We start from the raw sequence: 24,508 nt of genomic DNA on the forward strand, positions 1-24,508 counted from the left end.
GTTGTCAATCAATTGTCCTTCACTTTTGATAAGCCATTAACTCAACTTCCCCCCCATTTTTGACAAATAACTTTTGTTGGTTTTTGCAAGTCAGTGGCATTAATGACTTGCCCGAGCTTACACAGCTAAATAAGTATTAAGTGTCTGAGGCCAGATTTGAACTCAGGTCCTCCTGACTCCAGGGCTAGTGTTCTATCCACTGTATCACCTAACTGCCTCTAACATATAACCTTCTAATGATATCAGGAGAGGGACATAATCATGTGATAGGAGGATCATAAACTGAGGGATTAAAGGAACCTAATAATCATCTAGCTTTTCACTTTACAGTTAAGGAAAAAGACCCAGAAATATGATTTCCTTAAGGTCATAACTGTAGTTAATGATAGACATGAGAGTCAAACCGGGTCTCTAATACCAAATTCAATTCTTTCTTCTATACTCTGCGACATAGAATGAGGTTCTTTTGTAATACAGAATGATATACTCAGATTCACAAGCCCTATCTACTTCCATCTCAGCCCCAAAATAACTGGGGGGTCTGTTTGATGGAATGAAAACATAAATAGAACCATCCCAAGGGTCAACACTGAACTCTGGCAGAAGGGGTAAGCAAAATTCAGGGAGCCTTCCCTAGGGAAGGAAGTAAGACTTTAAGAAAAGGAAATTAAATTACATTTGTGTGAGTGAGTATGTCTGTATTTTTGTGTGTTGTTCTTCTCCCCCTTTTCCCTTCAGGCTACCCTTGATATTCATTCCATCAAACACAGAACAACTTTGGAAAGTGGGGTAGGGACAGGGGGATACTGTCATGAACTGGAGACTCAGAGAGGCCCTATTTACTCAAAACTGAAGCAATAGACAATAGTCAAAAACAGTTCTATTAAATATATTTTTTATTTCATTCAAGCCAAAGCTAAATAAAACTCTACAGTGCAAAATGTATCATAAAGGCAAAGCATCCTGATTACACCCTTTCTTTCTGTGCTTGTTCACAAATATATATGTATATGTATGCATATATACATATATATATAAACATATAAATGCACATATACACACCTGTATTTCCCCAGAGGCCCCTGGGCCTGGAGACCTCCCAAGGTCTATATGTGTATCATATCAAGATATGGTTATATAGGTTACTTATATAACCACATGGTTATATAGGAAAACTGACTATAGAAATTGTTTTCCATTCAAGCCAAAGGAAAAAAATCATGCACAGTATAGTCAAAAGCACTGCATATCATGTAGGCAGTGGAAGTGTTGGGAATCTGGGTTGGAACAAAGAAAAGTAATGAGACCCAAGGGACTTCTCCGGAGAAAGACTCTCCATTGGCGTTCCCTCCCTGCCATGGCAGCTGGCATTCCTGAAATGATATGAGATGGGCTTCTACTCTGTGGAATCCTCTGTCAGTTTCTGGGACTTCCATCAACCACCGAGAAAACCTAGGAAGGTGACTTCTGGCACATCTGGCATGAATGTCCACCTCATTGCCAGGTGCCCTAATTATAAACTCTCATAAATTCATTTTCACAGGGAATATATAGGTCTTCTCATGACCTTCATCATGCATACTACATACATACAAACTATACAAAGAGGACCATCCATCTTCACAGCCACATGTGCATACCCCTTCTACACACTGAGCTACATTCATACTTCTTCCACTTCTGCTACACCCCTCACATACCCCAGAAATGCCCACCTATGTGTAAGCCCCCAATCATGCATCCCTCGATTCACATTTACATCCACATACTTCCCATACATATTCACAAATCCCATACACACACTTATGGTCCTCACTCATCCAGTCTCTTTCACATACACTTTATGCACATTTAAACTTTCTCACATTCAAATTCAACAAATTATTTGTGCAGCAATTATTCCAGTATTTCTCAGTGCTTTAGACTACAGGAAGCCAATCTGCCTTAGTAAAGAGAGTTTCCTTCTTCTTGTTCAGTTGTTTTTTCCCATTTGAGGTTTTCCTAACAAAAACAGTGGAGTGGTTTGCCACTTCCTTCTCCAATTCATTTTACAGAAGAAAAAATTGAGGCAAACAAGGTTAAGTGTCTTGCCCAGGGTCACATGGCTAGCAAGTGTCTAAGGTCAGAAATCAGTGAGCACCTTCTTCTTATATACTTGATATTGTCTGGTCATCAGCAAGGTATTTTGCACAGTTATTAATATCCTGTCTCTTCCTTTAGACTATGAGCTTTCTGAGGGCAAGGACCAAGCTATTGTCTTTTTTGTATCCCCAGTTGGCTGCATTGCAAATATAAGTTGGTCATGCCATCCTATGGATACTGAAGTGCACATGCATACACACACACACACACACACACACACACACACACACAGAGGCACATTTGTGGCACACGCATACACACAATGCTCACCATAAGCAATAGGTGCACCTAGACTATCGATAGACTTGGAAAATATCCCCCAGGGAATGTGAGTCCTTTCAGGCCCTACTTACAGAATTCTCTGACAGCAAGAATTCATAGCCAGGGTGATGAAAGCAGTGAAAAACCAAAGGCTAGTGCTCTGATCCTTCTTTCTGGTGTGAAAGGATGGGAGTGCAAAAGGGAGAGCTAGTCTCCGATTGATTTCTTTGGTCTTATCCATTCTTCTAAAGACTCATATAGAATATTAGAGTTAAAAGGGACCTCAAACTTCATTTAGTTTGGACATTTCTAAACCCTGAGGACCCCTTTTGACATCAAACCTTTTTCAGGACCCTTGTCTGATAGAATTATCAATCTATTATACTTTAAGCATCTGCAGATCCCACACACTCATAGACCCCATATAGGAACTCCAAACAACATCCCTATGAGGCCATGGCCTATGGAAACAGGCTACAATCTAGTTAAATTACCATGCTTTGCTGAGGAAGAGAATAAACCTCAAAAATATTCTGTCAATGATGAGTGAATTGAAGTTCTGGATGTTCAAGTACAATTTGGCAAAGCAGACTACCTTTGAGCCCAGAAACCACCTTCCTTTCCATGGAATTCCTCCAACATTGCAGAGGATACTTGGGTGGGGATTCTACATATACTTCCTGCTACAAAGTAAAAGCCATGGGAGAAGATCTTTAAGCAACAAAGGTCATGTTTCCAACATCCTAGAAGTGAAGAAAATTCCAAGGATGCATGTGCAGTGGTAGGGGAGAAATGAATGAAGAAAATGGACCCACCTACTGAACAATCTCTCTGATATTAATACTCTGCCTCCTGGGGCATTCCTAAGTCAAAACTTTTTTTTTTTACACTCAAGAAATGGTCAAGTCTCACAACACTTCAGTGAGGTAGGTAAGTATCATTATGTCCATTTTACAGATGGGGAAAACTGAGGTCCAGAGAAGGTAAGTGACTTGCCCAGAGTCACCCATCAAGTAAGGTAGAACTGGGAATGGAAAGATCTCAGTTGTCTTTTCCCCTCCTCACAAACTTCCCTAAACCAGACCCCAAGATCTTGCTACCCCTCCCCAATTTGTGCTTAATATGGAGGCTTAGAAAGGAAAAAGAAAATAGTTTTCCATGAAGGCAGCTACAAGAGGTATTTACTGGATGGTTGCAAGCCCTGATCTGTCCACTCCCATAGGGCTTCTCATCCACAGAAGTCTAAAACTTGTATATAAAATCTGGCCTAATCAAAGCAGGACAGACTGGGAGCAATTGTAGGAGCAGAAAGGGGAGAATGGAAATCCAGAAAGGGGTGCACAGCACCAAGCATGAGGCAAAAATGACACTAGGAAACAAGGAGCCAGGAATTTAGTGAGTGGAGCCAGGACAAAGGTCTCTGCCAAAAGTCGGACTAAGGGGTTCCTCCCAGATACTGCTTCTCAACTCTATGATTTTATTTTCTTTATCTTCTGTGGAATAGGAAATTCTGTCCCAGAGAATCTCCAGAGGCAGCCACAATGGGCACTTGGTTGACAAAAAGGAAATGAGAAACTCTGGTTCTTCCCAGGAAAACCACAGAAGTTGAGCCTAGAAAATCTAAATGAGGCAAATAAGTGCAGTCTCACCTTGAGGACAGAGCAGGACTAGTTGGCTGCTGTTGGTGCCATGACATAACATTGCCATCACCATCCCTACTATCCTGCCTTCATTGGGCCCCTTCTGTCTTCTGCTTTGAAATAGTCATTTGGATTCTCAGAGCTCAACCACCAGATCATCCAATTGCCCCAGTCATTCCCAGACCACATCCCTAAAACCCTTCTCACATGAGAAGCACCACAGGTCCACATTAAGTGGCAAGGAATCAAACTGAATCATCATCCTGATTACAAATTCCCATATCCTATTTAGTCCTCCTTTTCTGGTGAGTTAGAATGGCTTGAGAATTCTTTCCTTCCTCCCATGTCAGGTGAAACTTTCTACCTCTCAGCAAATACTGTTCTGAGAAGAAAGATGGGGCATATGCTAAACTACTAAGAGTCTAAGGCACAGACTGTCCCCACTCAAAGGGATGTGCATACCAGTTCTAAGAACAGCAAAATAATAATAATAATAATAATAAATAATAATCATGAGTGCCTATACCCCTAGTTCCATCCCAACCCTGGAGAGAGGGTAATGCAAGGTGAAGTTGAGCACCTAACACTGAAGCAGAGAGTGATAGCCAACAAATCCAAGGCCCTTCTCAATAGAAGGAAGGAAAATTGAAGTCTGCCACCAGAAATGGAGGATACTAGAGAGAGTTTCTAGCCCTTTACTTAGGAATCACACGTGGGCCATAAGCATGAGGGAGAGCTGTGAGGGAAAGAGATGACGTGGAAAGAAGGAAGAGTGTAAGTGAGATAAGGGGAGAAGACACTCAGAATCACCAAAATAATGGCAATCTTTCTCCAAAAAGGAAGATAAAGGGATACAGGGGTGTTGGGGAGAGGGGGGGACAGGATGTGGTTTCCCAATGAATTCTCCATAGTCCTGCCATGACCAAGAGACATGGGCTCCCAGGGATAGATGAGATGAATGGGCCTGGGGTACAGGCCATGGCCTTTCCCAATTGGGGAACTTAGGCACCAGGGAACTAAGGCTAGGTCAGAGTTCCAGTCCCCAAGGAAACTGGGACTCAGGAAAGTCGCTGACCTTGTCTAGGTTAGTTCTCTCTCAGTAACATAGGAACTTGAGGCCCTGAGCTACAGATCTAGAGAAAGGAGAAAGGATTTGATGATTGACATCACTCCAGGTTAAGGAGCCAGGATTCTCCCTTTTCCCCACCTCCTAAGGACCCAAAGTATAGGGTGACCCAGTTCAGAACTCCTTATTCAGGACTATTCTGGGAGAGAACTAGACCCAAAGCAATGAGAGAATGCCCCATGTACCTTTCCTTCCAACTCTGGATATGGGGATAAAGGCTGGAAGAGTTACTCTATGAAACAGGAGGTCACATCCTTAAGAGTCCAACACCTAAAATGATCATTCTTCTAATACTATGTACCCTCTACACACAACAATGTTGAATCCTGCTCAGACCTCCATCCCCAGAATTCAGTGTTCAGGGCTACAAATGCTTCCCCTCCCATGGCACCATAAGCACTCCTTCATGTCTCTCCCACCTCAGCTCTATAGAAAGGATCTTAGGGTACCCAGAGAATATGAGTCCTTTGCTTGGATGGGGGAGGGATAGGCAGGTAGGGGGTGAATGGAATGAGTGGGGGGGAAGCCATTGAAAGAGGTCTGAATGGAATAGGGGTCTTATGAGAGAGGGAAAGGAGACAAAAGAAAACAGGCACTCAGAACCCCAAGCAAGATGAGACCTCTTGCTGTGGAAAGAAAGGGAAGGAATCCTGATAGGAAGGAAACCCAGAATTAGAGCTCCCAATGAACTGGTCATGGTCCTGCCTTGACCAGGAAGACAGGTTTTGCAGATTCAGGCAAGGGATATGATGGAAGCAGAGAATGAGCTTTGCTCATTTCCAGTGTATCTGAAAGGGGTTTTCAGATATTAAGGGAGAAAATCAGGATAGAAAGGGGTGCCTGGAAAAGAAGATCCTCATCTGCACACGCCCAAGCCTCAGGGGGGGCCCATTGTCTAATGCTGTCCCAACTCTTATATTCCTTCTTCCTGCCCTCCATCACAACTTCAACCAATCCCTGGCCCCCTCTCTCCTTCTTTGTCTGACTTATCTATATCCCTGGAAGGAGGAGAAAAGAGAGAAAGGGGGTGAAAGGCTACAGCTAAAGGAGCCATCAGAGTAGGCCCCATTGCTCCCCACCCCAGGGGATTCCAGTCTGAGCTAAGCAGCGGGCATCACAGGCACGTGGGTTCTATAGACACGGCCCAAGCATCAGTTTTGTTAAAAATCGAGACTGTAGTTGTGGTGTTGACTACAGGATCCCCCTGGGCCTCAAGGCCAGAGGCTTACAACTTTGGTGTTGCTTTCTGTTCTGCTTTGGAGCCAGCCAGCCCATTCTCAGTGTTGTCATTCCCTGATGAATTCACAAGGCATTCTTTCCTGGAAAAGCAAAGAATAATAGATCTCAGAATCTAAAGGGACCTTCGAAGTCATCAAGACCAACCTTCAGTGGCACCCACTATGACCCTGGCTCCTCATTTTCCAACGTTCTTTGCCTCATGCTTGGTTCTGTGCACTCCTCTTTATAGAATTCTAGTAAAGGGGCAGCTAGGTGATACAATGGATAGAGCACAGGCCCTAGAGTCAGAAGGGACTAGAGTCAGAAGGGACTGAGTTTAAATCTGGTTTCAAATGATATGACCTAACTGCATGACCCTGGGCAAGTCATTTAACATTGATTGCCTCAAAAAAAAAAAAAAAAGAATTCAAGTGACAGGGAACTCATTGGTTCCTAAGGAAGTCTTTCCATTGTTGAACAACTATAACTGTTTTATGAAGATATTTTCTGTAATTGCCACCCATTAGTCCTAGTTTTGCCTAAATAAAGGCAATAATGATAACACCATTTCTCTAAGCTACTAGAGAATAATAAACCTTTAAACTAAGGTCTAGGGGCAGTGTGTATAATTAGTAATATTTTACAGATACGAAAACTAAGGCTCAGAGGGATTAACCAACTAGCTGAAATTGCATAGCTGCTAAGGTGTTTGGAGAAGGACTTCAAATAAATTGTTCTAATCATTTTTACAATGGAAAAGGTAAGAGACAAGCTCTGAGATCACCCTCCCCCCATACTTTAAAGTGGAATGGGACAGTGGTACTAATGAGCTATGCCCAGGAATGATACATATGGGGAACATGAGAAGGTGATATCAAGACTATGCCTCTCTCCCTTCTTCCCCTGCCTCAGAGGGAAAGAAAATATTGATGACAATAGAATTTTTCACTGATAATCTCCTTAGTTTTAGGAGAAGGGAAGAAGGGAAAGAAAAGTAGGGTGGGGAGAGACATAGAGAAGGAGACTAGATAATGGCAGAGAATTGTTGATTTAAGAAGAATAGTGTGACTGGAGAGAGTATTTACACAAGAGATGGTATGTGATAGGAAGAAGAAGATGCTTAGGCTGTGGAAGAGATAAAATGAAAGATAACAGTAGGACTAGAACAGTGGGATAAAATGGAGGTTAGTGGCATGTAAAAAGCAGCAAAATGAATAGAATGAGAATGTGATGAGAACAAAAGTGGTGGAATGGAGAGGACAGTGGAATGTGAAGGAAAAATAGGATAGGCATAAGGACAAAAAATAAAGGAAAAGAGGATAGGATAGAAAGAATGAGAAAGGACTGAGAAGTCTGCAATATGGGGAAGGTTAGTAAGTGATGGAGAAACATCTTGGAATGAAGGGAGGATGGGTGGAAGATCTAATGGGTCAAGGAGAAGGATGATCAGATCAGAAAAACAAAGTGGATAGGAGGACAGAGGTATGGGGAAGATGGTGGTAATAAAATAGGGAGGATGGTGGGATAAAGGAGGACAAAGGCACAAAGAACGTAAAAGTGGAATAAGGAGAAATTTAAATTTAGAAATGAATAATCAAAGATGAAGGAGGTTAGATAAGTAGAAGAAAAGTAGATTGAAAGGAATGGTCTGGTGGAGATGATAGTGAGAAGAGAAGAAAGGGACAATAGGGAGGGTGGTGGGGTTGAAAGGATGTGGCATGTGAAGAGGACAAGGGAAAAATGGTAAGATGTAGAAAAGACTATAAGGGAAAGATAGCATGACTACAGGCAAATCACTTAAATTATCAGACTTATTTTCTTCATTTGTAAGAATGAGAAAAATTACCTGTACTACCTACCTCAGAGCAATGTTGTAAAGATCAAATAAAATAATGCCTCTTTTCAAATCTTAAAATTTTACATATAAATGTTAGTATTGTTACTAGTTTGGAAGGAAGAAAGAATAAGGAAGAAAAGAATGATGATGGAAGACAACTATGAGCTATAGTAAGGATGATAAGATGGGAAGAATAGTGGAACAGAGAACAGTGAGAAAGGGAGAAAGGACAATTATGTTGATAACTCACTTCTTCTCTTGGGTCTTCTTAATGATGAAAGTAACAAACTTCTTAATCAACATGATGACAATAAGAAGTCCGATGAGACCTCCCACAACTGAGACGATGATGATTGTCAGGGTATTGTCTACTTTCACCACTGTGAGGACAGAAGAAGAGAGGAAGAAAGATCATTGAGGTGTACTAGAAAAAAGCTCTGACTTTAGAATGAAAATATCTAAATTCACCTCTTTGGTCCTCAGTTGCTTCATCTGCAAAAGGGGGCAAAGGGGTAGGATATAGTTTTATAGCTATAGCTTTATATGCTATTGTTATATGCTATGATCATAATGGGTCAGTCAACAAGTTTTTATAAAGAACCTATTCTGTGTGGGAAATACAAATATAAAAATTACATAATCCTTACTTTAACACAGTTTGCTTTCCATAAAGAAAGCATGTACACAGGTGGACAAAGAGCCAAGAGTGACCTTTCCCCCACAATCTTTTGGCCAATGATTACTCTTCCTTTCCTGCCTAAATGTAGAGTCCCTGTCCCCCCACAGAAGGGAAGCCAGAGACCCCTCTAGACACCAACCATTGGATCCACTTCTTCCTTCTCAAATGTGATGATCTCCTCTAACATCACCCTTTGCCAGGTGATCTCTCACAGGGAATTTTCAGCTATGGTGAAGGACTCCCAAGCATTAACATCTACCATGCTACTTTTCCCTGAAGACCCTCAAGCATTGCCATCTGCTCTGCCAATTCATCCTAAAGACACTCCCAGACCTCCAAGTTATCTGCAGCTGAATCCTACTCTCTATGTTGTCTCCCTTCATTAGAATCTGAGCTTCTGGAGAACAATACTGAACTCATTTTTCTATTTGAACCCCTTTGTTCACTTAGCACAGGATTTGGCAAATGTTGTTTTATTAAATGAGTTTTCATTCATTCATTCAAGTATATGCAAAAATCAATACAGGATAATGGAAGGGGGAGGGGAAAGGCACCAGCACCTGGGGAGGGTGAGGAGATCAACCAAAAGCTTCATCTAAGAGATATCACTTGAGTTAAGCTTTCAAAGATACTAGGTATTCAAAGAAGCAGAGATGAGGAGGAAGAATTTCCAAGAATTAGGAACAACCTGTGCAAAGGCATAAATGAGTGGCAAAGCTGGAGTCAGAATTCAAATCATTGGGTGCCAAATAGAGTGTCCTTTCCATTAGGACATATCAACTCCATTTACTTCACTTACACAGACACCCTCTGGTGGCATTCCTCCCCACCCTCATATCTTGTCCATGGGATTTTATTTCATTATAGTATTATATAACTCTTCCTCCCTTTGTCTGAGTTCTATAATTAGAATGGGGCTTTTGGGGAGTCTTTGTGGGGATCCACTTTGTCATTTGGCTGATGCCCTAGACTACCCCATGTAAGTAATCCAATTTGTTTATTAGACTCCTTATATAATCAGTTCTGAGCTCCTGACCTCTTTCTTTGGTATCAAGTTGAATTCCTGTTTGGGGGTCAGTCTAATTCTCCTAAATCCCCCTCCTGTAACTACCCCCACATTATGCACTCACTGACCTCTCTGTATACAATAAAATTATTTCTTTGCATCTTATTAATATTTCTGGGTGATGCTATTTAGTCTGTCTAAGCATTGTCTTAGATTATTATAGAAATTTCCAAAAGAAAAGAGACTGCATATGTCTGTATAAGTCAATTCAGTGCCTCATAAAGATAAGAACCTGATTAGAATTAATTCTCAGTTATCCATGCTAATTAATGGAATCTGTGGCACGAATTTGCCATAACAGTATCATCTAAAAATAATGCATTTGGACTTGTCATAGGTTGATTGCACAATTTTTTAAAATTCTTTTCTTCATAGTTATGTTTTATGTGTGTGAGTATATCTCTGTATTTGTGTGTGTGTGTGTGTGTGTGTGTGTGTGTGTGTGTGTGTGTGTGTTCAATCTGGTGTTAAAATGAGTTGAATTGCCTATGTTATTTCCTACTCCCTTATCTATACCCTCTTGCTCAACTTGAAGGTTCACAAGTTTCAGCTCCTCTAAGGAACTATTTTTTATCTATACCAGTCCACAGTGATCTATCTCTCCCTGCTCTAAACATCCACAATGCTGAGAACTAGAAATACATAGTCAGCACTTTATCATATACAGTGTGGTTCTCTAAGCCCCAGGAAAATCTAGATGACCATTTTGGGGGGACATGGTACAGAGCAAGGAGTAAGTTAGACTACAAAATCTCTAAAGTCCTTTCCAGTGCTAAAATGTAACACTGGTCACAGATTACATGACATTAGATGAGAACAGGGATGAAGATCATGGTAGAATTCCTCATCTGTGAAATATGGGGGTTGAAACTAATGGGAAAGATTCCTTTCTGTTCCAACACATCATGAAACATAGATGATCTATATCAGTATTTTCAAGTTCCTTCAATTCAATAGGGGAAAGAACCAGACAAATCTCTGAGGTCCCTTTCAGCGCCAGAGTGTCTTGGAGTAAGGCCCGGAGGGATAAGAGGCTTGCCCAGGGCGATATGACTAAATTGGGAAGAGAATTCAGGCCTAGGCCAATGCTCTTACTTACATCCAATATACCTCTATGCCACAGTGATACTGGAAGAATTGACATCATTATCTATTATTCTCCTACTGGTTCCTAGTTCAGTGAATTGGTGGGACCTCACCTCAATTTCTAATTATTTACTTATAATTGAGTGATTAGAAATACCAGCACAATACTATGACCATAGTAGGCATGGAGCCAAAAATGCCAAATGAATGAAAACAGCCACTAATTGTAGGCATCTGTTTTCTCCTCCATAAACTGAGAAGATGAGGTTGTACTAGATGAGCTCAAATATTCTACAATCCTAATATCCTACATATCATTTGTTCTTTTTTGATGTAAGGATGATGATAAGGTCAGAATAAGAATAAAATATAACACCCCTGTAATCAGTGTGCTGCAGCCAGGTCTTACTGGCTCCAGAGTAGCGGGTCTTAAATTTTCACTGGAAGCATTTACATCTCCAAAATCAACAAATACTACAAATCAGGGCTTTGCCTAAACCTAAGAAAGTGATGGAGAAATTTTTTTTTTAGATTTTTGCAAGACAAACGGGCTTAAGTGGCTTGCCCAAGGCCACACAGCTAGGTAATTATTAAGTGTCTGAGACCAGATTTGAACCCAGGTACTCCTGACTCCAGGACTGGTGCTTTATCCACTACACCACCTAGCCGCCCCATGGAGAAAGTTTTTAATGAAGCAGATTAAACTTTTTAAGTGTGTCATGCTTTTCAGAAAGCTGGTTATTAAATACCATTACATTCAGAAACAGAGCCTACTTTTCTAACATTTATAGAATACTTTAAGGTTTATGATGTGCTTTACAAATGTTATTTATTTTATACTCACAATAATCTTGGGAGGTAAGTGCTATGATTATCTCCATTTTACAGATGAGGAAGCTGAGGCTAAGGGAGATTGAGTGACTTGCTTAGGTTCACACAGTATTTGAGGCTGGATTTGAACTGAGATTCTCTTGACTTCAAATTCAGCAATTTATCCTAAATTTAATACTTGACTGCTCCATACACACCTGATAAGACCTTGATAAAATGATTTCCCTTCTTTGGACTTCAGTCTCCTCATCTTTAAAATAGAAACAATAATACTTGTTCTAATTACATAGGGTTGTTCCTGAAGAAAGAATTTTTTAAATGCCATATAAATGTGAGTTATCTTGCCCTGCCCTCTCCTCAATCCTCTCACCATCACCCCCCCAAATACTCCACTTCCCCCTTCCCATCACATACACTTATCAACAACAATGAGAGAAATAGTAGCTTCATGCTGAGCATTTTTCTCCTTGGGATTCTTCACACGGCAAGTGTACTTTCCCTTGTCAGAAAACTCTAGGTTAAGAATCAAAATCGAGATGTTGTTCTTTTTCTCCTTGACAGAACCGGCCATCTCAATGCGTGATGGGTCAATGTTTGACCTTATCTTTGGTTCAGACTTTTCATTCTTCACTGTCCCATCAAGAAGCTGTGGGGAGATATAGGAGAGAGAGAGAGAGAGAGAGAGAGAGAGAGAGAGAGAGAGAGAGAGAGAGAGAGAGAGAGAGAGAGAGAGAATCAGAAAAGGCTATGTTTTGATGACCAACCTTCTGTTTCTGGGCAAATGACTCTGGAGATGGAAACTTCACTGTCTTATTTAGCTATAAAAATTATTCCATTTACCTGACTGCAACACAACACCAACTCCAGGGGTGTTATATTTTATTCTTATTCTGACCTTATCATCATCCTTACATCAAAAAAGAACAAATGATATGTAGGATATTAGGATTGTAGAATATTTGAGCTCATCTAGTACAACCTCATCTTCTCAGTTTATGGAGGAGAAAACAGATGCCTACAATTAGTGGCTGTTTTCATTCATTTGACATTTTTGGCTCCATGCCTACTATGGTCATAGTATTGTGCTGGTATTTCTAATCACTCAATTATAAGTAAATAATTAGAAATTTAGATGAGTTCCCACCAAAACCTAAAACTCTAACCTTTACCTCTTGTCTAGGATTCAGTTAGAAATTGAGCCAGGGGGCAGCTAGGTTGTGCAGTGGAGGGGCGGCTAGGTGGCACAGTGGATAGAGCACCAGCCCTGGAGTCAGGAGTACCTGACTTCAAATCTGGCCTCAGACACTTAATAATTACCTAGCTGTGTGGCCTTGGGCAAGTCACTTTAACCCCATTGCCTTGCAAAAAACAAAAAAAGAAAAAAGAAGAAATTGAACCAGAAGAATTCTAAGGTCAATGTAAAAACTAAGTTTCCAGGACTCTATCTTCTCAGACCCTTCTCCCAAACTCTGGGAAAATGTGGTGAAAGTACCTTATTTTTGCTATAACCAAGATGACAAATGCCAGTCTTACTCATTAGAATAAAATATATAAATAATAAATATAAATAAGGAAATATATAAAATTTTTAAAATAAATAAAAGGACTGATAAGAGGAATGAAAAATTCCAGTAGGTTCCCTGCCCAAACCTGGAAGGGCTTTGAGAAAAAGGGAAAAGGTAATACAGAACTGAAAGGAGCTTTGCTCCATCCTCTCCTTCCCACTCTCTACATCTGGTCACCACCAGAACATCCTCTCCTCTCTTTGCCCCAAGGATACTCACATTCTTGAATTCCTCTGAGTTATTGAATGTCCACCAGAATTGTAGATTTTCAAAGCCCATACAGGTAGAGAAGGTGCAAGGCAGCAGAACATTTGTTCCATTGACAGCTGTTATGGTGTTAGCCTTCCCCACAGATACTTCCAGTGTCAGGGAACAAGGGAACAGGAGGAAAGCAATTCCTAAAGAAATCAGAAAGGAAGGATCCCTATGGAGGCTCAACTCTACAAAAGGACAATCTAAGTTTACCTGATGATGCTGGAGAGTTAATTTGGGGGGTACTTTTCTTTTTCTGTGTAGGTATTTTTATGTGTGTGTATGTATGTAGATGTAGGTGTGGGTGAGTCTGTATATGATGGAAAGCACCATTAGCCTGAGGTGTCAGAAGTTTTGTCTACTGGCCTAACACCAAAGAATACTCCAAAAATCAGAGGTCTACACACACACACACACACACACACACACACACACACACACACACACAGTAGATAATAAACATGTGTTAAATAGGATGGCTTTGGGGGAGGATTTCTAGAAGTTTATCACTGGCAGTACCAGATCCAGGAAATACTAAGGATTCAATCATGTTGAGTCAAATCCACAAGCATTTATTAATCACTGTCTACGTATGAGACACTATGCTCCACTGAAGAGACCAGAACTAACTGGTGAAAAACTGCTGAGACAGGTTTTAGTTCAATGTAAGAAGCAACCTCCATCAAATCTTAGACTTGAGTGGGAATCCAGAAATCATCAAGACAAATGCTATTAAATGAGGAGCCTAAAACTCAGATGCTAAAATGGTTAGTTAGTGAGAGACAAAATTAGCATTTGAACCCATGTCCTCTGGCCCCCAAGGCCAAATCACAATGCCTCTGATATGTTGCTTTCTAATCATTTAGAATAAACTGTTTGCTTCTCACAAGATAATTGATTTTGTCTCATTAGATTTATTAAAACAGAAGCTGGGGGATTTGGTAGGATGTTACCCTGTGTGACCACTAAGGCCCTTTCCAAGTAAGCCATAACTCCTAAGCCCCAATGCAGAGCAATCAGTTGAAAGAATCTGAAGCTGAAGGAAGCCCCAGCCATAATCCAGGCTTGGGAGGAAGATTTTAGCAATTCCCTTTCAGAAATCTAGACAAATCTTCTCATTCCTCAGAGTTTGGGCAAAAGTCAAGGACTAGCTTCTCTACTTTAGGGGAATAAAAGGATACTGATTCCTAGAAAGGACCCTCACTCTGTTCAGCAATTCCACCATGTTGTTGAGGAAAGGACAACAAGGATAGCCCAGAAGACTTGACATCCAAGGAAAGGACTGAAGAATAAGTGTCCTACTAATACATTGTTGGTGGAACTGTGAACTCATCCAACCTTTCTGGAGAGCAATTTGGAATTACGCCCAAAGGGCAATAAAAATATGCATATCCTTTGATCCAGTAATACCACTACTGGGTCTATACCCTGAAGAGATCATGAAAAAGGGTAAAACATATCACTTGTACAAAACTATTCATAGCAGCCCTGTTTGTGGTAGCAAAGAATTGGAAAATGAGTGAATGTCCATCAATTGGGGAATGGCTGAACAAATTGTGGTATATGTACCTTATGGGACACTATTGTTCTATTAGAAAACAGGAGGGATGGGCAGTTAGGTGGCGCAGTGAATAGAGCAGTGGCCTTGGACTCAGGAGCACCTGAGTTCAAATCCAGCCTCAGACACTTAATAATTACCTAATTGTGTGGGCTTGGGCAAGCCACTTAACTCCATTTGCCTTGCAAAAATCTAAAAGAAAAAAAAAAGAAAAAAAACAGGAGGGATAGGAATTCAGAGAAGCTGGGGAGGATATTCATGAACTGATGCTGAGCGAAATGAGCAGAGCCAGAAGAACATTGTACACCATAACAGCAACATGGGGTTGATGATCAATTTTAATGGACTTGCTCATTCCATCAGTGCAACAATCAGGGACAATTTGGGGGTATCTGTTATGGAGAATACCATCTGTATCCAGAGAAAGAATTGTAGAGTTTGAACAAAGACTATTACCTTTAATTTTTTTAAAAAATGTTATATATTATTATGTAATTTTGCTATCCCTTCTATTATATGTTTTTTTTCTTAAGGATCTGATTTCTTTCTCAACACATTCAACTTAGATAAATGCAACAGCATAGAAACAATGGAAAGACTAACAGACTGCCTTCTGTGAGGGGTGGGGGAAGGAAGCGAAATTAAGGGGGAAATTGTTAAATTCAAAAATAAATAAAATCAAAAGTTAAAAAAGAAGAATTGTCCTAGGAATTAGGTCCTATTCTTCATTTGGATTTTAGGTACAATGGGCTGCCTTGATCTTCTGTATAGGCAGAAACCCCCGAACTTCTACGTAGCCACCAGGGGTCGCCCCAACCCCAAAAAACAAGGTGCTCAGTCAATCGTCCGGTGATTGGAATAGGGCTTCCAAAAGTGAGTGTTGGAGGCAAATAGGTTGATACTATCCAAGATACTACCCTCAAATTCAAACCCCAAATCTAAAAGTAGAGCAAAAGAAAAAAGTGAAAGCAAATGATTCTTCTCCTACATCACCTGATTGTTCCTTTCTAGCCTCTCAGCATTCCCTGATTCATCTTCCTCCCCCAACTCCCTAAATGTAGGAACTGTTAGCCATTTTCATGCCTACCTCTATAATCTTTTCCAGAGTGATCTCATGCACTGTCGTGACTTCAATCATCACCCCAATACAGATGACGCCCAAATCTATATCCACTTTAGTCCCTCCCTTTCACTCCAGATCCATGCCTCCAACAACCTACAAAGTATCTCAAACTCAACATCTCCAAAACTGAACTTCTCATCTTCCCTTCCTTCTTCCAATTATTCCTTTTGGTGGCACTACCATGGTCCCAGTCAGGCAGGTGAATAGAGTGCTGGAACAGGAGTCAGAAAGCCCTGAGTTCAAATGCCTCCTACACTTACTAGTATGACCCTGCACAAGTCACTTAAACTCTGACTCAAATTTCCTCAACTGTAAAAGGGGGGGGGGGGGTGATAAAAATAACATCTATTCCGTGGGAATTGAATGAGATAATAACTAGAGTATTTAGCACACTGTCTGGAATATAATAAGTGTTTTGTAAAGGTTATCATCATCATCATCATCATCATTCCTGGGAAGGCTTAGCTCAAATCCTGTCTTATATCCTGTCTCACCTCCCTCACAGAGTTGTTATGAGGATCAAATGATTTATTAATGCAAAGCACTTAGTATAGATATTACCTGTATGTTTCTCCTTCCTCCCCCATCTCTCTCACAATTTCTTTCTTCCTCTCTATCATATCTAATGAAATGTTCAGTTCTGTTAAGTCATTTTCAGTGATTTTGTCCTAGTTTAAAGGTTTCTAGCCTGGGATCACAGAATCCAAAGGATCCATGGATGAATTTCAATCTGTGAACTTGCACAGGAAAAAATTACATCTTTATTTTCACTAACCTTCTGTTTTCCTTTGGAATTTTATATATTTTTGTTTTCTGCATTTAGAAATGCTTTTTTTCTGAGAAGGGGGGTCCATAGGTTTCACAAGACTGCCAAAAGACCTCATAGCACACAAAAAAAAGGGTTAAGAACCCTGCCCTAGATGATGTGGGAATTTGAATATCTACACCTTTCTTTTACACTCAAACTGCTACCACCCTGGTTCAGGTCCTTTTACTGTAACTGGTCTACCTAATGAGAAAAGTACCTTGAATTTAGAGCCAGAAAACTTGGCTCAGCCTTAGTTCTTAAAACTTAGTTGAGTGACTGGTTAAGTCACTTTCCCTTATCTTAATATGTTGAATTTGACTAGATCAGAGGTTCTTTATCTGAGAACCAGGGACTCCTTTGGGAAGTTGTGAAGTTATTTCAGGGAGACTGTGAACCTGGATAGGGAAAAATTATACATTTATCTTGGTTTCCTTTGTAACTTCTACATTTTACTTTGTGCATTTAAAACCATTATTCTGAGAAGGGTCTATAGGCTTCACTAGGTTGACAAAGGGTCTTCGACACAAAAAAAATAGTTAAGAATCCCTAGACTATGTGCTACAAGAAATGATGAGCTCACTTATTTTGATGAAAGGACATGCATGGAATAATGAAGAGTGAAATGAACAGAGTCAAGAGAACATTGTATTCATTAACAGTTTTAAGAACAATTTTGAATAATAATCATTTTGAGTAGTATATTCAAATCAACTACAAAGGAACTATGAAAGAACATACTATCTACCTCCAAAGAAATACCTGATAAATAGAAGTATACAAAAGATAGTTTATATACTTACATGCATACAGCTATATGTATTCATATGTGTATATATATATATATACATATATATATATATATATATATATATATATATATATATGACTCAAAAACCTAGACTAGATTATCTCTCTGGTTCTTTCTGGCTCATAATCCCATGACCCAAGAGGAAATAGGCCTCTAGGTGGGGTTCCTAGGTGGGTAGTTGTTAGATGTCTAGCCATGCTCCCATGGGGCATGGAAGTCTTTAGAAAATAGCTTTAAAAAATAGTGGGGGGGGGGGGGGTCCAGAGACTAAGATCTCCAAGAAAGGGCAGGAAGCTAATGGATAGCCAAGAAAACCTGAGACCTGAAGCTTCACAGTTCCTTCTATATTAAGGAAGTTGTGTAATACTTCTCTTCCTTCCTTCAGCTCTTATACCACCCTCTTCTCAAAACCTCGTCTAAATCCCTCAGCTAACAGGGATCTCTGCATACACAAAATTTTCATAGCACTTGGGATTACCAGATGCATAAAGTCAGGAGCTGTGTTATTGTTATCTTTTTATCCATCCCTACCCCACACCTGCACAAGACATTGTACAAGGTAAATGCTTAGAACTTGGAGGCTCTATGACTGAAAATTAGGGTGACCAGTTCATAGCCAATCGCTGACTCTGAAAATCACTTAACTGCAGTTTGTGCATCTATAAAATGGGAATAATAATAGAACCTTACCTCCCAAGGTTGTTGGAGAAACAAAATGAATTAACATTTGTAAATTACTTTGCAAACTTTAAAAAATAATGCTCTCAGTGGGGAGGAGTGGAGAGAAAAAAGAGAGGGAGAAAAATGTGAAACTCAGAAGTTCCCCCAAAAATGAATGTTGAAAACTATCTTCACATGTGGTCATAAGAATAAATAAATTTGTATTATAGGGCAGTTATGTTGCACAATGGATAGAGCACTGGCCCTGGAGTCAGGGAGGATCAGAGTTCAATGTGTGATCCTGAGCAAGTTACATAACCCTCATTACCCCACATCCAGGGCCATCTCCAGTTGTCTTGATCCATATCTGGCCACTGGACCCAAATGACTCTGGAGAAGAAAGTGAGGCTGGTAACTTAGCACAATCCTCCTTCACTCAAATCAGATTCATGTGCTTGTCATGGAATAAACTCCCTGATATCATGGTCTTCAAGAATGAAGGACAGGGCACTGGCCCTGGAGTCAGGAGGACGTGAGTTCAAATCTGACCTAGCTGTGTGGCCTTGGGCAAGCCACTTAACCCCCTTTGCCTTGCAAAAACCTAAAAAAAAAAAAAAAAAAAAAAAGAAAGAAAACCCAAATAGGATCACAAAGAGTCAGATATGACTGAACAGAAACAACAAACCCTAAATAGTAGCTATTGTTGTTATCAGGATGTGGAGCACTGAACTAAAATCGAAGGACCTACATAGAATTTTTACCTACATAGAATAATTACATAGCTGTGTGACCTTGGGCAAATCACTTAACCCCTTGCCTTAAATAAATTTAAAAAAATGAAGGACAGGGGCAGCTAGGTTGCACAGTGGATAGAGCACTGGCCCTAGACTCAGGAGGACCTAAGTTCAGGTCTAGACTCAGACACTTAATAATTGCCTAGCTGTGTGACCTTGGCAAGTCATTTAACCCCATTGCCTTAAATAAATTTTTAAAAAGTTTTTTAAATGAAGGACAAACATTATTTTATATTAAAGCATGAGGGAGGGTGTTAGCTGAAATGGGCATTGTCAATAAAGATCATGGGGGAAACCCATACTAGTTATATTCCTAAAAGAATGAAAGGAAGAGGCACTAGAGGAAAAGTTATTGTCAATAATAATGTCTTGAAGGGTTTCAAAACCAGTTAGATACTTATTTCATCTTCAAAAATCCTTTGAAATAGGTAACTGCAGTTATTTATCTCCATGAGGAAATTTAGTCTCAGAGAAACTAAATGATATAACTTTGGCCATGTGGCCCCTAAGCATCCTGAAGGCAGAATGGAACTCAATCTCTTGACTCCAAGTTGAGGAAACACTGCTCCATGATGTTGAGTCCCAGAGGCTTGATGTCATGGGACAGTACTCTCAGAGTCAGTAGGGTTGGAGTGTTAGAAGGCAGTTTGGTGGCAAAGTGGATAGAGCACTGGACTTAGAATTCAGGGAGATCTAGGTTCAAATTCAACTTCAAATACTTAGCTGTGTGACCCTGGGCAAGTCAATTAAGCTCTATCTGCCTCAGTTTTCTCATCTATAAAAATGAGGGTAGGGGCAGATAGTTGTTACAGTGGCTAGACCACCAGACCTGGAATCAGGAGGAATCGAGTTCAAATCTGAACTTAGACACTTGATACTTACTTGTTGTGTGACCTTGGGCAAGTCACTTTACTCCAATGCTTCACCAAAAAAAAATTGAAGGTGATAATAATAGTATCCATCTGAGGGTAAAATGAGATGATAATTATCAAGTGCTTGTAAACCTAAGTGAGGGCAACTAGGTGGCTCAGTGAATAGAGTTCCAGGTCTGGAGTCTGAAAGATTCATCTTCCTGAGTTCAAATCTGACCTTAGATGGTTACAAGCTATGAACCCTGTTTGCCTCAGTTTCCTTATCTGTAAAATGAGTTGGAGAAGGAAATAGCAAACCACTCCAGTATGTGTCAAGAAAATCCAAATGGAGGGGCAGCTAGGTGGTGTAGTGGATAAAGCACCGACCCTGGAGTCAGTAGTACCTGGGTTCAAATCCAGCCTCAGACACTTAATAATTACCTAGCTGTGTGGCCTTGGGCAAGCCACTTAACCCCCTTTGCCTTGCAAAAACCTAAAAAAAACCCCAAATAGGATCACAAAGAGTCAGATATGACTGAACGGAAACAACAAACCCTAAATAGTAGCTATTGTTGTTATCAGGATGTGGAGCACTGAACTAAAATCGAAGGACCTACATAGAATATCAGTTTGATCATTGTGACCTGGGCTTCACAATCTCTCTGACCTTCAGTTTCCTTATCTGTTAAAAGAGAACAATACTTGTTCTATCTTTTTCACAGGGTTGTTTCAAAGAAAGTGATTTGTAAAGTGCTCTATAAATAGATATTAGCTATACTTTTCACCCTTGTTCCAAGGAAACCAAGAGCCTTTATGAGGCACTTTAAAGTTTGCAAATACTATCTCATTTGATCCTCAGCAACTATCCTGGGAGGTGTGCTATTAATATTCCCATTTTATAATGGAAAAACCAAGACCCCAAAGTGATAGAGGGTAAATGACTTGTTTGGGTCTCACAGCTAGGAAATATCTGAGGCAGGATTTGAACTCAGGTCTTCCTGACTCCAGGTCCAACATTCTATCTCCTGCATTACCAGGAAAATAGCTGAGAAGAGTAGATAATAATAGCTTAAGTTAGAACAAGGTTTAACACCTATTTTCTCATTTGTTTTAGAGAGGTAATGAAAGAATTATTATCTCCACTTTATAGATAAGAAAATTGAGGCCCCCAAAATGATCTCCCAAAGATAGCAAAGCTAATTAGTGAAAGCATTGAGACTCCAACCTAGACCCTCTAGCCCTTTTGTTATTTTTGATATTTAATTTTTTAATATTAATTTTTAATTTTTTCCAATTACTTGAAACAATTTTTAGCATCTGTGTATTTTCTCTTGATCTAGATTCCACAAGATCATTTTAAAAGGGTTCAGTCATCTGAAAGCATATGTCTTTCATTCCTATCTCATGGTTTCCTTTCTTTCTCCTTATTTCTAATTCCTCATAGGCAAAATGATTAAAATGTAAATGTATTAAATACAAATGGACATGTACAACTTTTACCAGACTGTTCTCCACCATGGGGGGGGGGGGAAGAGGAGGATAGAAAAATGTGTAACTCATAAATTTGCAAATGGAGGATGGTTGAAAGACTACCATAGCATGTCATTGGAAAAATAAAATAAAATTTCATTCTAAAGAGGAAGAAGGAGGAGGAGGAGGAGGAGGGAGGAGGAGGAAGGAGGAAGAAGAAAAAGCAAGGGGGAGAAGAAAAAGGAGGAGGAGGTGGAGGAGGAAGGAGGAAGAAGGAGGAAGAAGAAAAAGGAAGAAGGAGGAAGAGGAAGAAGAAGAAGAAGAAGAAGAAGAAGAAGAAGAAGAAGAAGAAGAAGAAGAAGAAGAAGCTCCCTTCGCTGAACAGATCAGAAGACAGAAATCCAGAAAAGGTAGGTAACTTAATCAATGTCACACAGGTAGTAAATTATCGGAGTTTTCGATCCTTTGAACTCAGGTCCTGAGATTTCAAGTTCTTTCCACAGGGAGGAAGGCAGGAGACTGAGAAAGCAGAAAAGGGGGAAGAGAGAGTTTCTTGTAGAGAGAGACAGAGAAGAAAAGAAGCAATGAAGAAAGAAATAGAAGAGAACATGAGCAAAAGAGAAAAAAAAAAAGGAGGGCTGGAGGGAAGAGAGGAGCATCCTCCGAGAATGGAAAGCAAGTCAGGAAGGCAACTTCGAACTGTTATGTCCACCAAGTCTCATAGACACAGCCCAAGCTGCACAGCCCCCAGGCCTTCGGGGAGGGGCAGCCGCGGGTGGGCCTGCAGCCCCCACCCCCAGCACCAGGGCCCCAGCACCAGGGCCCCAGCAGCAGGGCTCAGCACCAGGGCCCCAGCACCAGGGCCCCAGCAGCAGGGCCCCAGCAGCAGGGCTCAGCACCAGGGCCCCAGCACCAGGGCCCTAGCAGCAGGGCTCAGCACCAGGGCCCCAGCAGCAGGGCTCAGCACCAGGGCCCCAGCAGCAGGACCCCAGCACCAGGACCCCAGCAGCAGGGCCCCAGCACCAGGGCCCCAGCACCAGGGCCCCAGCACCAGGACCCCAGCAGCAGGGCCCCAGCAGCAGGGCCCCAGCAGCAGGGCTCAGCACCAGGACCCCAGCACCAGGGCCCCAGCAGCAGGGCTCAGCACCAGGGCCCCAGCACCAGGACCCCAGCAGCAGGGCCCCAGCAGCAGGGCCCCAGCACCAGGGCCCCAGCACCAGGGCCCCAGCAGCAGGGCCCCAGCACCAGGACCCCAGCAGCAGGGCCCCAGCAGCAGGGCCCCAGCACCAGGGCTCAGCACCAGGGCCCCAGCACCAGGGCCCCAGCAGCAGAGCCCCAGCACCAGGGCCCCAGCAGCAGGGCCCCAGCAGCAGGACTGCGCTCTCCCTCGCAGGTTTGCCCAGGAGTGCCGGGCGGCTGCCGGAGTGCCGCATTGAGCTCGGACAGACGCTGGCCGCCCGCCAGGCTCGGGAGGGATTGATCGAGTCATCGCCATCCCTCCCGCGCCGCTGCTGATTCAGTGAAAGCCCGCATCGGGCCGGGGAGGTGGAGGCGGCTGTCCTCGCCTGACTCCTGCAGCAGAGACTCCCCGCCGCCTCCCCCCGGCCCGGGCCGCGGGCCCTCCCGGTGACATTTAACTCGCCCTTCCCCTGGAATTCCTTTTCCGAAGCAGGACCGACTTGTTTTCCGTCCCTCCCTCAGATTAGCTGCTCCTGCCCCTCTTTATCGGATCCCAGGAGCTAAAACGGGAAGGACTCTCCTAAGGCTTCTGCTCCAACTCCCTCCCTCACTTTGCAGCTGAAGAAGAGGCCCAGAGAGGGCGAGTAACTCGTCCAAAGACCCACAGACGAAGAAGGAGCACAGCCGGCATTGAAACCCAGATGATATGATTTCGGCTGCCGGGCTCTGTTGTTGCCCCAAGTCGTTTTTCCCATCCTTCCCGGACTCTCTAAGACTGGGCTTCCTAGTTTCCCTCCCCACCCTCCCCCGAAACCCTTTGATTTATCTGCTCTGAATTTCGGAGCGGGCGACCCAGCTCTCTACCCCTGGTGCTGAGAACAGGGCCTGCTCAGAGGGGTCTGCCAACGTGGGTCCTTCAGTCAAACCCAACCCAACCCAACCATGGGCGTCTGCAAGCCGCTCCTGAAAAGATCGCCTTACGGGCTTTTAGGGGAGATTCGGAGAACTTTTACACCCACTTTACTAGTTTCCCGACGGTTGGGGCAGCACGGTTGTGAACACACAACTTCTCAGAAGGAAATTGGGGTGGGGGGAGAAGCTAGAATAATCTCCAGAAGTGCCCCCCCCCCCAAAAAAAAAAGATGCTTCAGCAGAAATACCCAGACTCCTCGGAGAGAGTTCTCCTGGCTATGGATTTATTGCAACTCGAGCCTCTGACACTCTCAAGAGAGATCCTCAGCCACCAACTTCCGACTTTCCCCCTTCCTCCCCCTGACATATTTGTATGTCTCCTTGTTTTGCTGTGTGTGTGTGTGTGTGTGTGTGTGTGTGTGTGTGTGTGTGTGTGTGTGTAAGTCCCTAAACATGGGAATCCCAAAATCTAACAATCCTCACTTTCCAGTTCCTGCTTATATCACATCAAAATCTACCCTGCTGTTTCCTCTTTTCATGTCCAAGAAGAAAAGGAAAAAGAGGAGGAAAAGAAGGAAGAGGAGGAGAAAGAAAGAGGGGGGGAGGAGGAGGAGGGAGGGGAAGAGGATGGAAGTCAAGAAG

At 41.9% G+C, this 24,508-nt stretch overlaps 1 protein-coding gene across 3 annotated transcripts in view; it reads right to left on the reverse strand.

Annotated features, from left to right (window-relative positions):
* Nucleotides 1-868: 868 nt before the first annotated feature.
* Nucleotides 869-24,508, reverse strand: part of SCN4B (sodium voltage-gated channel beta subunit 4) — a 40,076-nt gene continuing 16,436 nt past the window's right edge. For 2 of the 3 annotated variants that reach the window (XM_074215160.1, XM_074215161.1), the window contains 4 exons: nucleotides 13,671-13,849; nucleotides 12,301-12,532; nucleotides 8,475-8,604; nucleotides 869-6,488 (listed from right to left, as the gene is read on the reverse strand). In XM_074215160.1, coding sequence (XP_074071261.1) covers nucleotides 6,395-6,488; nucleotides 8,475-8,604; nucleotides 12,301-12,532; nucleotides 13,671-13,849 — 635 coding nt within the window. In that variant the 3' untranslated portion in view covers nucleotides 869-6,394. Of the gene's footprint in view, nucleotides 6,489-8,474; nucleotides 8,605-12,300; nucleotides 12,533-13,670; nucleotides 13,850-20,336; nucleotides 20,429-24,508 lie in introns of those variants that run through there. The other variant, XM_074215162.1, reaches the window with a different exon arrangement.

The sequence above is a fragment of the Macrotis lagotis genome, chromosome 1, assembly GCF_037893015.1.
Source record: "Macrotis lagotis isolate mMagLag1 chromosome 1, bilby.v1.9.chrom.fasta, whole genome shotgun sequence".
Taxonomy (NCBI): Eukaryota; Metazoa; Chordata; class Mammalia; order Peramelemorphia; family Peramelidae; genus Macrotis; species Macrotis lagotis.